This window comes from Oncorhynchus clarkii, chromosome 33 (assembly GCF_045791955.1).
Source record: "Oncorhynchus clarkii lewisi isolate Uvic-CL-2024 chromosome 33, UVic_Ocla_1.0, whole genome shotgun sequence".
NCBI classification, from domain to species: domain Eukaryota; kingdom Metazoa; phylum Chordata; class Actinopteri; order Salmoniformes; family Salmonidae; genus Oncorhynchus; species Oncorhynchus clarkii.
This window is the reverse complement of record NC_092179.1, coordinates 18,891,161-18,908,130: the sequence shown is the minus strand read 5'-3', so window position 1 is coordinate 18,908,130 and position 16,970 is coordinate 18,891,161. Positions and strand designations below refer to the sequence as shown.

General features: G+C 40.0%; 1 protein-coding gene across 11 annotated transcripts in view; it reads right to left on the bottom strand.

Annotated features, from left to right (window-relative positions):
* LOC139393183 (protein phosphatase 1 regulatory subunit 12A-like) overlaps nucleotides 1–7,823 on the bottom strand; it is a 76,063-nt gene extending 68,240 nt beyond the window's left edge. For 8 of the 11 annotated variants that reach the window (XM_071141607.1, XM_071141603.1, XM_071141608.1 and 5 more), the window contains exon 1: nucleotides 7,512–7,819. In XM_071141607.1, coding sequence (XP_070997708.1) covers nucleotides 7,512–7,748 — 237 coding nt within the window. In that variant the 5' untranslated portion in view covers nucleotides 7,749–7,819. Of the gene's footprint in view, nucleotides 1–7,511 lie in introns of all 11 variants that reach the window. The other 3 variants (XM_071141602.1, XM_071141606.1, XM_071141600.1) reach the window with 2 other exon arrangements.
* Nucleotides 7,824–16,970: the final 9,147 nt, after the last annotated feature.

Sequence of the window (16,970 nt, the reverse complement as noted above, 5' to 3'; positions counted from 1 at the left end):
TGTTGCAGATAAAATAACAGCTCTACAGCTGAAACTGAAAGGAGACTTGCCACTCTACCATGTCAATTAGCCTACACTGCCTGGCTGGTCAGTGGTCACTCGGGCACCTGCGTGGTAGTAGCATTAGAGTTATGTTAAAGCCACAGTAGTCTCACGACTAAGCCAATTATTACAGTAGTGGTGAATCGTGGCACAATGATTGACTATTAATAAAAAGGCTAGTCAAACCACTGGCAGGTGACTAACCCTATACACCTAATAAAGATGTTTTCGTGGAAGACTTGTTAGGGACCAATGAAAATATGAGGCTTGTTTACAATGAATGGGGGGTGGGTAGTGGCGTATTGGGGAGAATTGACTTACTGTTTGGTTTAGTTCCATTCAAGACCGGGACTAGGGTGCATTACCACTACTGGCCTCCTGCTAATAGGAGGGGAGTCCATCCCACTTTGGGAGAGTCATTAACCATTCATTCTGACAACTGATTCTCTAAGCCAATTGGCCCTACTCCTTGAAGGCAGAGATTCCTAATGTGGATAATGATTAGCAAAGCAATCAGGGACAATTAACATGGCAACCAAAACAAAGAGGCAACCCAGACTGAGCCACATTAGATGGGGGTTAGCAAAAATGTAATTATTCAAACGGTATCAAGATATTTTTAACAGCAAATATGTTTCAACTTTTTTTTTTTTTTTTTTTTTTTTTTTTAACTCTGCGAGGTTGGGAAAGTTGTATTTGGCACGTGTCCAATCAAATTAGATTTGTCGGATATCTGGATTACATGCATTTTGTTACGTTTTTAAAAAACTTGAACACTGCTGCACGGGGGAGCTGTGGAGGTGCCGGTGAGATGGGAATGAGCAGACTGAGGCAGAGAGCGATGCTACTCATCTACAGCCAAGACTACCTAGCTTGTAAAAGCCACAATGTTATTTATCATCCCATATAACAGCACCCATCTTGACTGGAGTAGCCTAGAGAAGCTAAAGCTAGCCAACTATAGCTAGCTAGGCTAATTGAGGCCACATTTCACTCACATAATTGTATTCCATCTTGCATTGCAATAGTGAACTCCCCATCCAATGAGCCACTTTGATTGGCCAACAAACACCTGAATGCTACCAGTCTTTATGGGGAGAACGTCATAAAAACTACAATGAAAGGTTTGTTTTTATTAAATGTATAATTTGAAATGTCATGGTATATTCTTGCATGTAACAATGTCACATGGATATTTTACATTTAGAAAATTATTTCAGTGTTAATATAGGCCTATACATTTTTTGGGCCCTAAAATGAACTCTCAAAAGTATTCTAATACCAACGTCTGTTCAGATATTCAGATAACAGTGCACATCCCTAAACCAAATCTCTGTTGGTTTGAGCAAACCAACATCAGCCCGATCTTCCTGAAATCCTAGGATTAGCACGCTAAACGCCAATCTCTAAATTTGCCGTCAACTCTTTTCCAAGACCCTGAAGCCAAGGATCACATGCTGGAACACAAACAAAGCTGCTCCAAGTCTCTCCAGACATGGTTAGGTCTCCAACACCGCGTCGCAAATGCTTTCCTAACTCTGCTTGTCCCTGGAGCGGACTCTGGTCCAAAAAAAGGCAATGTTTTCACCCAGTGAGCATTTGAAAGGAAGCCCAACTCAGACACCCTAAAGGCAGGCTGATTAACCTCTCTGCGCACCGAACCTGTTAGTTAGCGAGATTAAATTTGACAACATACGGTGAGCGCTACATAAATAGTCATATTAAACATTCATGAAAATACAAGTGTCTCACATGGGTCGAAAGCCTAGAATCTTGCTAATCCAACTGCGTTGTCATATTTAAAAAAGGATTTACCGCGAAAGAATACGATGCGATTATCTGAGAACAAAGCCCCATAAAAAAAAACTATTTCAACCAGCACAGGCGTAACATCACAAATTGCAATAAAATAAATAGTTTAGCTTTGACGATCTTCCTGTTTGCAATCCCAATGCTCATTGTTACACAATGAATGGTCTTTTGTTTGATAAAATACATTTTTATAGCTTAACACAAAACATTTTGTGAACCGCTTGTTTCGTGAAACCCCGTCGCATTCCATTTGACGACACATTCGATGTAAATACACACACTAAACATGACTTTTCCAGTCATGTTTGGTTTCATTGCAATCAACTGGTTTGTTTGTAACACAACCAAACCTGATGGTTTGTTTGTAACACAACCAAACCTGATGGGTCATTTCGCGGGACGTATTGACTGACAGAAACCGATTTGAAGACAACAAGTAATGAAATCGTTGTGTACCAATGGTATGACCGCTGTTTCGTTGATTGACTGTATTTTAACCCAATGACCACTGATCGTCTTGAAATCTAGCTGGGTAGATTGCCGTTTACCTCAGCTCATTGGCTATATGTAATGTTTGTGTTGGAAGACCAACCCATGTAGTAAACTCCGGCGTAAAGAGGGTCATTCGCCATTGAAGATTCATACCGGAAGGAGTCACGCATGTTACGCACAGCATTGTTTTGGTAAAGCGCATCTTCAGCTGTTTATATATCAACCAGTATGGCGACTAAATCAGGGAAAGCTAAATCTAAGTCTAGATATACAGATGTAGACACAGTTTTAGAAGAAATTGAGCGGGAAAGTGAGACAGATTGTTGAGGGACGATTCATTTAGCGATTCCCAAATGGAGGAATATTTTTTGAATGGAGAGGACATCGTTTTGGACTGGTAAGTTCTTCTCATGCTAATGCCATTGTTTGAAATTAATAATATAAAATATTATTTTTTATTTTATTTTAGTAGCAATTTATAAAAATGTAATGAAATGTGTAAAGTACACGTTGGCTATACATTGTGGGTATGTTTGTATGTATGATTATGACCCATAGCCTATGTTTGTGTGTATATATACACGTATTGTGGATTAGAGGGAGCATGGCCGAGATGCGTGTGTCTGCCGCCCCACCCCACCCCCACATGAAATAGCCTATTTGAGGCTGTTGAGAGGAGGGCAGGCCCACGACAATGGCCAAAGTGAAATGGAGACAGTAGATACAGCTGGTCTGTTGTAATATAATAAAGACAGATCTAGCAGGTCTATAATAATATATTCAATGTTATGTTCCCTGTACTCTATATCATATATATATATCTGTTTATTATACATGTTGATAACAGGGCTCATATGTGAAACTATTCTAATTGAACATTTTATTTCCCAGTGACACCGACTCCAAATGGGAGCCCCCAGTGCCAAGGTGTCCATCCCCCACTGAAGCTGGTTCATCCAGCTCCTGCCACAAGTGGTGTTCATCTGCCCAAATGCATTTCTGCAGGCATGATGTGCCTCAGGGCCAAAAGGGCACAGCATGGAGGCGTCGCTGTGTTCTTTGCAAAAGTCCACCATCACCTGCACCACATGCTTGGTGACCCTCTGCTTTACAGCAGAAAGAGACTGCTATTGCACCTGGCATCAGCAGCACAATATTGTGTAGAGGACTGAGGGTCTTCCAAATATTGAAAGTGTTATTTTGTAAATGTATATATATTTTTTCATGTTTTTTCTCCATTTTGGGGGGTGTTAGAATACAATTTTGGTATTTTGTATATAGTTATGCCATTCAAAATGGATACCTTCACCAATTTGGCCACATTTGGGCTACTTGTGTGGGACACCTGGGTGACTTCATGATAAATGTCATGTAGCACACTCATTTTGGAAGTTATAATTCTGAAACTTTGCACAAGTACTGTTGCCCTCTTATGTTTTTCACTGAAATTGTCCCCATCATCCTATCTGAATGTTTGTTTTGTCTAGTTCATTTTAAATTATACAATAAAAATGAAAAAAACTTATGTTTTTTTCATTGTATTATCTAAACCAGATCTATTGTGTTATATTCTCCTACATTTAATTCACATTTACACAAACTTCAGAGTTTTTTCTTTCAAATGAAACCATGAATATGCATATCCTTGGTCCTGGGCCTGAGCTACAGGCAGTTAGATTTGGGTATGTCTTCAGGCGGAAATTGAAAAAAGTAGGGGGTAGCTGTAAGAGGTTTTAAGAGTAGGGCTGGGCGGTATACTGTTTTTTGCGATATACCAGTATTGATGCACGGACCAGTTTGGGTTTTTACTTTACCTTCTATAACAGTATTTGAATGTTTGTTTTGTTAAATGTGATACGCAGTGTGTAACGTCCATTTTTATAGTTTACTTCGCAACTCGAGTCATCCCTTTATGCCGCATTCCACACAGACCTAGCCCCGGCTCCTGTCACTCAAGGAGCACATTTGTTGTTCCTCTACCACGAGACACTTGTGTTCAGTCTGCATGGTCAATGCAGCACTGTTGATGACAACGATGCAGTTGTCACTTTGCTTCTTCATATAAATCTACTACCATTCTATAAATACACTATTAGCTTGCGTTTCTTACATCTGCAAACAGCTAGTTTGTCTTTTCTTGGCAAGTTGTTCCTAAATCTTGTTAGCCGCTAATGCTAATCACTAGCTAATAAATGTACTGAGTAAGAGCAAGTGTAATTAGCCATACAGCCTGATAATACCATTGATGGGGTAGACCTAAATCAGCATGTTTGTGCAACAGTATTTTCGAAATTAAAGAGGAATACACAAAGCAAGAATATTTTAGCTGCATGAAAGAGCTAAGAGAAAACATTAAATGTAGCCAAAGATTATAGGGTCCCTTAAGAAACACCTATCAACACTTTAGTTCCCACCCTGTCACAATAACTCCTCCCTGGCATTTTAATTAATTGTCATGTCAAACACTATTAAAAGTGACCACTATTATATTCTAACTATATAATTAGAATAGACATTCTATTTCCATGATTCCAAGAGTTAGAGCAAAACACTTGGGTTAAATCGCAAGTCAAATTGCAACATTTGGTTAAAAATAAGGTCCAGATTGCTTGCCCATATCGTGGCAGTGTGGAAATGATCTTAAATGTAGAAATGTATGAAAATGACATTTTTGGGGTTGAATTGAACAGTATAAAACAATCAGAATGGAGAAAGACCCATTGAAATCACTTAGAATGTTTGTGTTGCCACCCTAGGGTCACTCACTACTCAAAGCAAATGTAGAACTTGCATTATTAAAAACGTTTTTTTATACTGTCAAATAACGTCCATTTTTATTAAAATACAGTGATAATATTTTGGCCATATCGCCCAGCCCTAAGTAATAGACATGTACTACTAGTCAGGGACTAAATGTCTGACAAGACAAAGTAATTTGTGTGAATTCCCCCACCTAAAATTAACTTGTAATACAGCAGCATCTATTCTAGAGATATGGCACCACTTCCACACCCCGAGATCAGCCTTGGGGGATACAGCCTTGCCCGGCAATAACAGTTTATAAAAAGGTGCACACATCACACTACTTATGAGAAAGAGCAGGTGATGCATCACTTAGCAAACAGGACATCTGGGTGATGAGATCATTGTAGATGTAAGGTTCAAGACACTGAGTATGCAAGACTTCAATAAACCATGATTCATTCTGACTTTACTAAAACGCATTTGGGGAGCCAGGCAGGCCTACATTTTCTCAATTTTGCATTTACGCCAGTGTGAAAACCGTTGGACAATGAACATGTTACAATGACAAAACAATGGCATGGCGTAAAATGTTAATGTGCAGTATCTGTTTTAAAAACACTTTCCCCTGACTTAGAGTTCTGGCTTCCACAGGCACTCTGTTTTGGTTGTCAGTATTCAAGGTAACAGGCTGGTGCTCCACCTGCCATAACATAGGCTAAAGTGTTGACTAATAATATTAACAGCCCAAAAACCTAGGATTGGCTTCTTTCACACAGCTGAAAGTGACAGGTATTGACATGTAAACCTCACATCTCTCAGAGAGAATGTGTCAGCTGTTATCAGACTGCAGAACAGTTTACTGTGCAGAAAAACCCATGTCAGTAATGCAACATTGCAATCCAAACACATCTGCAGGATATATGCTAGCTAGCCTAATTCAGAGCCAATAGCCAATTCCAAAGTGTAACAATCTTTATAAAATGAGCATATGATTCTAATTCTGAGCATTTACTTAGTGTTAAGCTAAGAATGTTAGTTAGCTAGGCTATTTTAAAAGTAGACTTTCCTAACTACTTTGAAACATCACAAGTTGATGATTGCCAATCCATGCAGAGAGCTTACAATACAATTACACAGATCCATGCATAGCTATAGCCTCCATATATCACAATAACTAGGATGTGCCCACCTTACAGCAGCAACAGAAACTAGGCCAAATGCATTGTGATACATGTGTAATCTGTAGTGTAATAATATATATATATATCACTAGAAATTACAAAATGTGGGTACAAATTGTAACGTTATCAAATTGCTACAATAGTATTATTAAAATAATAGGAGTAGCAACATAATGTCAAAAGACTTGGCTACTGAGGCTAGTAACACGTTAGTGGGCTGTTGTATGATAATTGAGTTAGACTGGTTAGTTACATAATGTTTCTTGAAAATATAAATGTGTCATGACTGTAGCTCGTTAAATTAGTTGTCCTGCCCTTTAGTCTAGAGACTGCGGCATAGCTACAGTAGCTAAACATATTGTAAAATATTGTTGCATGTTACAGTTTCGACGTGATCCAAGCTGACATCTGAATTTAATTTGAATGGAGTTTTACTGCCAACCGACTGCAGTCAAGCTTATGCTTGGTAACGAACAGTGCCACTGCACTGGCTAGCTAAACATTCTTTCCACAGGTTAGCTAACGTTAGTTGTGCTAGCTTGCTACAAGTTGGCTAGCTGGCTATCAACTAACAAAAAAGTGTTACTTTTCTGTACTTCCTATTGACTCAAATAACACAATTGGCTGCAGTTTTAACCTCGCCAACGACTAATAAAGGGGTATTTGTTAAACAACAATACGGAGTTAAGCTATCTTTCATAGTTTACACAGGTTAGCCAGAGCAAGGCGGCAGATCAGTTCCAATAATGGTTTGCAGATCTGGGCTGTGCCTGTAACTGGCTGACGTTAATTAGCTATGCTAACTGCACCACCCAAGTGGCTGGTTAAATGTTAGCAAGCAAGACAACGTCATTCTTCCTGACTATTGGATGTTTGAATCAGTTGCTGATAAACGAAGACCAAATAGCTAACAATCCATATAACATTAGCTAAGCTACGAATGCATTTAAACATACCTAGCTAGCTCAAACAGGATAGCTACCAATCAGATATTTTATGAGTTTAACCACCCCTTCGCTTCTGATCCAATTCAATCAACACAGCCCAACAAATGAAATGGCCCTGTCTCGTCTAAAAAAAAGACGGGCGTGCTAGGTAAACAGACTGAGCTTTAGCAGGAATTACTTCATTCTCCATTACTGTGGCAGGAGGTAACGTTAGCTACGATCTTTGGCAAGACATATGGTTGTCGTGCTCTTGTATGGGAAGTGTCTAGGCTTATAGTTGAAAAAGACAAACCTGGTGGAGGGCAGTCAGACCGTCTACATTGGCGTAGTTGATGTCAGCACCCCGGTCAATCATTCGGAGCACCTCCTCGGTATCGCCGCTTGAGCAGGCAGCCAAAAACACGGCGCCATCGTCGAACTTCACCTTCGCCTTCTTCTTTTTCAGAATAGGAGGCTCGATGTCTGTCTCCGACCCTAACCACCGTTTCAACTGTTCGTTCCTTTTTTGCTTGGCGTCCGCCATCTTCATCCCCTCCTGTCTCGGGCTTCTTATCTTTCTCCGAGAGAGGATATACTTTATAGTGCCACTATCCCACAGCGCACTGGGCGTGGGAAGGGGGGCCTGAGAGAGCGTCTGGATTTGTTTTCCATAAACTCGCGAGACAAAGCAACGTCACCTCAGGATCTGCAGTATAACGTCATCATCAGCAGATGAAGGGAAAAGGAGGTTTTACATTCCTTGACAGAGTTAGAGTGTTATCATTTATTATCATAAATAAGAGCAATGAGACCAGCATAATGTCGATTCATTGTGTTTATTCATTATGAGTTCTATCAGGATGGCTTCCAGTTTTTTTTTTAAGGGTTTTTATGGTGACTGGTCAAACTAAGTCAAAACATTTGAGAAAATAGGTATTTTATTTCAAATAAAATACAATTGTATTTGTCAACAGTGCAGTAATATCTAACAAGTAATCTAACAATCCCCAACAACTACCTAATACACACAAATCTAAAGAGGTGAATGAGAATATGTACATTTAAGTATATGGATGAGCGATGGCCGAACAGCACAGGCAAGGTGCAATAGATGTATAAAATACAGTATATACATGTGTTATGAGTAATGTAAGATATGTAAACATTATTAAAGTGGCATTATTTAGGGTGGCATTGTATAAAGTGACTAGTGATCCATGTATTAAAGTGGCCAGTGGTTGGGTCTCAATGTAGGCAGCAGCCTCTCTGAGTTAGTGATGGCTGTTCAGCAGCCTGGTGGCCTTGAGATAGAAGCTGTTTTTCAGTCTCTTGGTCCCAGCTTTGATGCACCTGTATTGACCTCACCTTCTGGATGGTAGCGGTGTGAACAGGCAGTGGCTCGGATGATCTTTTTGGCCTTCCTGTGACATCGGGTGCTGTAGGTGTCATGGAGGGCAGGTAGTTTGCCCCTGGTGATGTATTGTGCAGACCGCACCTGCACAAGGCGGTGCAGTTGCCGTACCAGGCTGTGATACAGCCTGATAGGATCCTCTCGATTGTGCATCTGTAAAAGTTTTTCAGGGTTTTGGGTGACAAGACAAATTTCTTCAGCCTCCTGAGGTTGAAGAGATGCTTTTGCACCTTCTTCACCACACTGTCTGTGTGGGTGGGCCATTTCAGTTTGTCTGTGATGTGTACACCAAGGAACTTAAAACTTTCCACCTTCTCCACTGCTGTGCTCCACTTTCTGTTTCCTGAAGTCCACGATCATCTCCTTTGTTTTGTTGACGTTGAGTGAGAGGTTGTTTTCCTGACACCACACTCTGATTGCCCTCACCTCCTCCCTGTAGGCTGTCTCGTCGTTGTTGGTAATCAAGCCCACTAATGTTGTGTCATCTGCAAACTTAATGATTGAGTTGGAGGCGTGCATGGCCACGCAGTCATGGGTGAACAGGGAGTACAGGAGGGGGCCGAGCACGCACCCTTGTGGGGCCCCAGTGTTGAGGGTCAGCGAAGTGGAGAAGTTGTTTCCTACCTTCACCACCTGGGGGCAGCCCATCAGAAAGTCCAGGACCCAATTGCACAGGGTGGGGTTGAGACCCAGGGCCTTCAGCTTGATAATGAGATTGGAGGGTACTATGGTGTTGAATGTTGAGCTCTAGTCAATGAACAGCATTCTTACATAGGTATTCCTTTTGTACAGATGGGATAGGGCAGTGTGTAGTGTGATGGTAATTTCTTAGATTGGTAAACATAGCTCCTTCATTCTTTTTTTCAGCTGTTTATTAATAACGTTCAAAGAACATCATCCCTGTTCATATGAAATTACCAGAGGAAGACAATAACAATTAAATAACATTGGCAATAGAAATAGGCAATGTTTTACCAACAGTGGTAAAATGGTGTAAAAGGGCACAATCCCCAAAAGTAGAACTTGCAGATTTTTTAAGGTAGCACATTGAGCATTGCACGCCAAGGTCTCAGAAAAAAAAGTTACATTGATGTTGCAGAGCCAACATCAGCCGACAGGCAGGCCACATACTGTGCAACACAGGCCAGTTAAATGCATGTCTCATCTAAATTATTTCCGGAGCCATTTATTCATCAAGGATGAGGTGCTATTACATTGTTTTTACATTTAGAGTTATTTGTGAAGCCCTAAAAAAAATCTAAATCATCTCACCAGTGATTAAAATGCCAGATGAAATTACATCCCAAAGAATGTTCAACTGGGCCTTTAAATGAAATGTGACCATGGTCACTTAATCAGACTTTGAATTTTCAATAGCTTGTTTACAAAACAACCACTGGTTGAACAAATATGTCTCTATTTTCTACTTAAATTTCTCTGTGGTAGTTTCACTGTAGTAGCAGGATATTAGTATGTTTACTTAGTTTGTGCCCATCTGTGTCAGCTGTGCCACTCCTTCAGAGGAGCCATTATGGAGAGAGAGAGACTATTGTCAATGAAACATTAGCTGGCCAGTCCATGGAGATAATTACATTAGATATGAGAGAGACAAGTAGAAGCCTTTTACCATGGATGCTTTGAAGCACTGTGGGTCGATAGGAAAACATTTAGTGACTAGTGTGCAACAACAACTTATCTAAAGGAAACTATTGACTTCCTCCTTGGCCTCAAATTGGATTGGAAACCCAAGGGTGTAAGCCATGGCATGGACTGCTTTGTCTCTCAGTAGTGTTTGTGTGTGTGTTTTGTTGGGGGAAAATACCTTTATTGGCAGATGCCCATGTGTACGTCACAGGGGTGTGGTTTTGCTTCCTTGTATGCTGGTTGTGGAGTTGTTTCTAGAGGCCAGTTCCTAGGCAGTCATCATGGAGCATGCCACAACTATTTAAATGGAAGTGCCATTTACTGTCATGTTCATAATGATAGTGTTTCTGGTTTTGAGTGCAATAATTGTTGGTCTAATTGTCCTGCTAATTCTGGTGGGAATGGCTCCTGGATCTCAAAGTAATTTATTTCCTACAATCTAGAACATCCCTGTGTATAAAACAAGTGGGGATAATAGTGATACAGATACATATTTCTTAAGTTGGTTGCCCATTATAGGCTGCTTTAGTTTAATCTTCTGTAACATTGATTGACACGATGCTTTATTTGTTAATGGAACCCTCTAGTATCTGTCCGCAGCATCGTAGATGTTGTTGTGCGATAAACCCGCCTGACTCTGGACAATCTGACAAAATCTGACAACCTGAGCCAAAAAGCCATCCAAGCAAAGAAATTATCCAAAACATTTACACAGCTCCACCCACATGAGTTAAACCTCAAGACAGACCGACCACTGTGAGGACAGAAGGGTTGACGAGAGAGAGAGATCTCCTCTGCAGATCCAACCGGATGCCACTTCTTTTCCCAACCCTGGTCCCTCCATCAGATTCAGTGGACGTCCAGCAAGGACCAGGGGTGGAAAAAGTACCAAAAGTTAAAGTCACACAGTACAATACAACTTGAGTAAAAGTCCAAACTTTTTTGGATTTAAAAATACTAAGTATCAAGAGTAAATGTAATTACTCAAATATACTTAAGTTTCAAAAATAGAAGTAAAAGTATAAAACATTTCAAATTCCTTATATTAAGCAGACAACACCATTTTCTTGTTTTGAAAATGTATGGATTGCCAGCGGGACACTCCAAACCTCAGACATTTTTTTCAAAGATACATTTGTGTTTAGTGAGTTTCCCAGACTATAGGCAGTAGGGATGACCACTGGATCTCTTGATGTGTATGTGAATTTCACAATTTTCCTGTCCTGCTGAGCATTCAAAATGTAACAAGTACTTTGGGTTATCAGGGAACATGTATGGAGTAAAAAGTACAATATATTTTTTAGGAATGTAGTGAAATAAAAGTAATAGTTGTCAAACATACAGTTGAAGTCGGAGGTTTACACACACCTTAGACAAATACATTTAAACTCAATTTTTCACAATTCCTGACATTTAATCCTAGTAAAAATTCCCTGTCTTAGGTCAGTTAGGATCACCACTTTAATTTAAGTATGTGAAATGTCAGAATAATAGTAGAGAGAATGATTTATTTCAGCTTTTATTTCTTTCATCACATTCTCCAGTGGGTCAGAAGTTTACATTCATACACTCAATTAGTATTTGGTAGCATTGCCTTTAAATTGTTTAACCTGGGTCAAATGTTTTGGGTAGCCTTCCACCAGCTTCCCACAATAAGTTGGGTGAATTTTGGCCCATTCCTCCTGACAGAGCTGGTGTAACTGAGTCAGGTTTGTATGCCTCCTTGCTCGCACATGCTTTTTCAGTTCTGCCCACACATTTTCTATAGATTTGAGGTCAGGGCTTTGTGATGGCCACTCCAATACCTTGACATTTCTCCAAAAAGTACGATCTTTGTCCCCATGTGCAGTTACAAACGGTAGTCTGGCTTTTTTATGGCGGTTTTGGAGCTGTGGCTTCTTTCTTGCTGAGCGACCTTTCAGGTTATGTCGATATAGGACTCGTTTTACTGTGGATATAGATACCTTTGTACCTGTTGCTTCCAGCATCTTCACAAGGTCCTTTGCTGTTGTTCTGGGATTGATTTGCATTTTTGCACCAAAGTACGTGCATCTCTAGGACACAGAACGCTTCTCCTTCCTGAGCGGTATGGCGGCTGCGTGGTCCCATGGTGTTTATACTTGCGTACTATTGTTTGTATGTGGTACCGTCAGGAGTATGGAAATTGCTCCCGAGGATGAACCAGACTTGTGAAGGTCTAAAAACAATTTTCTGAGGTCTTGGCTGATTTCTTTTGATTTTCCCATGATGTCAAGAGTAGAGGCACTGAGTTTGAAGGTAGGCCTTGAAGTACATCCTCAGGTACACCTCCAATTGACTCAAATGATGTCAATTAGCCTATCAGAAGCTTCTAAAGCCATGACATCATTTTCTGGAATTTTCCAAGCTGTTTAAAGGCACAGTCAACTTAGAGTATGTAAACTTCTCACCCACTGGAATTGTGATACAGTGAATTAAAGTGAAATAATCTGTCTGTAAACAATTGTTGGAAAAATGACTTAAGATTATTTGTGTCATGCACAAAGTAGATGTCCTAACCGACTTGCCAAAACTGTAGTTTGTTAACAAGACATTTGTGGAGTGTACAAGTATTAATGACTCCAACCTAAGTGTATGTAAACTTCCGACTTCAACTGTATAAATAGTAAAGTAAAGTACAGATACCCCCAAAAATACTTAAGTAGTACTTTAAAGTATTTTTACTGAAGTACTTTACACCACTGGCGAGGACAGACTTTTCTGTTTATTTTTTATGTTATTGTTTTTTAATTGAAAATTAAAACATACAATCTACTTGCAGTGAAGCCGCTCAACATTTACATTACATTCAGTCATCTAACAGCTGCCCCTCAACCATCCGAGACCCCCCCACAGGCCCCCCCCCACCCCCCAGAAGGAAAATAAAAATAAAAAATGCAATAATTCCAGTCCTCACCCCCAAGACCCCTCCGCCCCAAGCCCCCGTCCCCCAATGCACCAGCAACCAACAAAATTAACAAAAGAGAAAAAAGACAAAGGAAAACAGAAAACAACAATGCAAAAACTAAAGACATCAAGGACAACAAAAATCATAACAGCAAGGCCAACTGAGTATGTTTGAATGCATGTATAGCACTATTTACGTGTGTGTATGTGTGTGTGTGTGTGTCCGTGTATGTGCACGTGTGTGTGTTTGAATGAGAGTGTGTGTATTTACATGTGTACACGCGTACAAACACCTGCTTGGCATCAGCCTCAAGCAAACATTGACAGTCATTTTATCCCACTCCCACTTGTCTCCAATTCCACATCCCAACCCTCAGCTTCCCTCGTCCCATCCCACCTATCTCTGCTGGCCACACTCTTCAGATTTCTATGCACCATACAGTATATCTTTCAATAATGCTGTGATGTTTAACATAAAGTTTGAATCTATCTAATCGAATACTATCCACAGATTGTGGGTTGAAGATAAATACTTTTAGAATATTAGTATGTTAGAAATTGACTGACCAAGTCTCTCCAGATCTCCCAACAATGCTATTTCTAGGATTAAAAGCTTAACATTAATCTAAAATTGATCCTAGAAATAGCATTGTTGGGAGATCTGGAGAGACTTGATCAGTCAATTTCTAACATACTAATACTCTGAGACCAGAAACAGACTACCTGAGGTCAAAACCAAAACAAATGGTATATTGATTATGAATCCTCACAACAAAATCTGCAGAGCTGCGATTATTGCATACCCCAAATACTCAACATTTTGTTGGTGGCAAGTCTTGAACTCCTACACCCACACTGTACCATGGAATCGGTATATCAAAAATCTCTTCCCAACTATTTTACAATCTGTATGGCACAGCTGTCAACATCCTGGTCCTCAAATGAAACTGGTATACTTTCCTATTTATGCTAATTTCATTCCTCCGCCAGTTTGGATCCTTCATATTGGGCAGGCAGACCAGTTCCATACCACCTCCCGCTGCCACCTGCATCCTCCATTTTTGGTGTAATGATGTAATCAATTGGTTCTAATCTTTGATTGAGCAGACCTTCCCATTCAATTCTGAGAACTACATGAAAGACATAAATCTACCATTCCAATTTACAATATCATTTAAAAACAAAATACACTTTTCAAACATATTTTCTATAAATACAGGTCTTCTATCAACCAGCACATTTGAGTTCAGTCATAATATTTGTTGTAATATTTGTTCTATCTTTTCATGGGGATGAAATTGAAATTGTAACCAGCTCTGCAATGCTTTTTTGAAAAAGAGAAATACTTTGAAAAGGTTACATTTTCAATTCATTGAAAATGAGACATGGCAATCTGCACAAAGGCAAAAAGACAGTGAATGAGCTTTTCTTAGTAATCTACTTGACAACAATTTAGGGTTCAAGTAAAACTTTTGTATAAGTGAAGCTTTTAGAGATATGTTTAGTGCTTTTATATTTAATAATCTCAACCCATCCAGTTCATATTCATTATATAGATTGGCATGCTTTATCTTGTCTGGTTAAGCATCCCAGATAGAGCTAAATATTTTCTGCTCATATGATTTGAAAAACGAATCATTGGGTGTAACGATCGTCTGAAGAAGTAGACCAAGGTGCAGCGTGATAAGTGTTCATGATCTTTAATTCTCAGAACACCAAACAAAAACAACAAAAGGAATAACGGCCGTCACGTTCTGCCGGCTTCACAGAGCTAACAAAAAAAAAAGCAAGATCCCACAACATAGATGGGAAAACAGGCTACCTAAGTATGATTCTCAATCAGAGACAACGATAGACAGCTGCCTCTGATTGGGAACCACACTCTGCCAAAACCAAAGAAATACAAAACATAGAATGCCCACCCCACATCACACCCTGACCTCACCAAATAGAAAAAGAAAACGGCTCTCTAAGGTCAGGGCGTGACATCGGGAGTAAGCAGAGTCATAAGTAAGTGAGTAAACTGAGATATGACTAAGGAGTTAATCACTGCAATTTTCCCATAAATAGACAAGTATTTACCTCTCCATGGTTGCAGGATCTTGTCTATTTTTAGTAGTTTTCTATCGAAATTCATTGTGGAGAGATCATTTATATATCTTGTGATATGAACACCAAGTATGTCTACTTCACCGTCAGCCCATTTTATAGGTAAACTGCAGTGTAATGTAAATGTTGTATTTTTTAAAGATTCAATACGTAATATTGTACACATAATTAGGTTTAAGTCCAGAGAGAACAGAAAATAGGACTGGCCACCCCTCATAGCCTGGTTCCTCTCTAGGTTTCTTCCTAGGTTTTGGCCTTTCTAGAGTTTTTCCTAGCCACTGTGCTTCTACACCTGCATTGCCTGCTGTTTGGGGTTTTAGGCTGGGTTTCTGTACAGCACTTTGAGATATCAGCTGATTGAAGAAGGGCTATATAAATACTTTTGATTTGATTTGATTTGAAAAGTAATCTAGATCTTCAATGAGACAACACAGGGATCTAGCTTGCTGACTTAATATAAAACGTGAGTCATCGGCATACATAGATAACATTGTTTTTAAGCCTTGGATTTGAAATCCTCTAACATTGTTATTTAATCTGATTTTAATAGCTAGCATTTCGATGGCCATAACAAATAGATATGGTGACAGAGGACACCCTTCTTTAACTCCTCTTGAAATTTCAAAACTCTCTGAGAGGTAGCTGCTATTGAAGTGTAAGTGGCCTCCAGTTTTTTAGATAGATTATATTTTCCATCTAGGTCTTTTTTGCCATCTTTTTTTAATCATAAGGAGGACAGACTTAACAGTAATTGATTTCTGCAGACTCAGAGCATAAATCAGCCTCCTGGTAGGACCGACGCTGAGGCGTGGAGGATCTCTAGGCCAGGAGAACCCGTGGGAGGCCAAGATACACAGAAGGGGGATCAGGCCCAGTTCATCCTGATTTACTGGCCACCCCTCGAACCAAAGTCTATGGTGCAAACAGCCATCAGGAGATCCTAGAGGGAGGTCTTTTGTGTTTAGTCACAGGGGAGGTGGAGCACGCCAAACGTCTGTGGTGTCAGGATGATGGCTAAAAGGGTTTTATGTGCTGATATCAGGAGAGCTAGTAGTGGAACGTGATGTGTAAGCTGCTGCTGGGCATTGCAGGGTGCAGACCTCCCCGTAATGTGATGGACAGTGTGAGTGAGTTCAAGGTACGTGTGTTGGATGGCATTGATGTCTGTAGTGTTTGTATTGGAACACTGACAATCTGTCAGCGTCTGCGTATTGTTCTTCTCAATGTGTTAATGGAGGTGCTCAAACTCAATGAAATCCTCCTACCGAATAAACACACACTAGAAATGTGTCAAATGTGTGTCAAAATCAACTTCAAAAGTTCTTGCTACTGCTTTCAAACATAGATTGTCAAGCCAATAGTGGAGAAATTGTATATCAACCTTAAAGCAGGGCCCCTCTCCTACCTAAACACCTTACTGTCATCGGTTTATGCTATTACTATACATAACATGCAGCACCATACTGTATGTGAGACTGAACAGCTACACCTTTCCACGGGTTAGATTATAAAGATCCAACCATTCATTATGTAAGGATGATGTCACGTCAAACACAGTAAATCCATTTGCTTGTAATAAAATTTGCAGGGATCATTGGTAGCTTGAGCGGAACATAGAAGACAACGTCTGCGATGCAGGCAGAGCCAAGCATGGCAGTGAATTGTCTCTCTCCACAAGGCAGG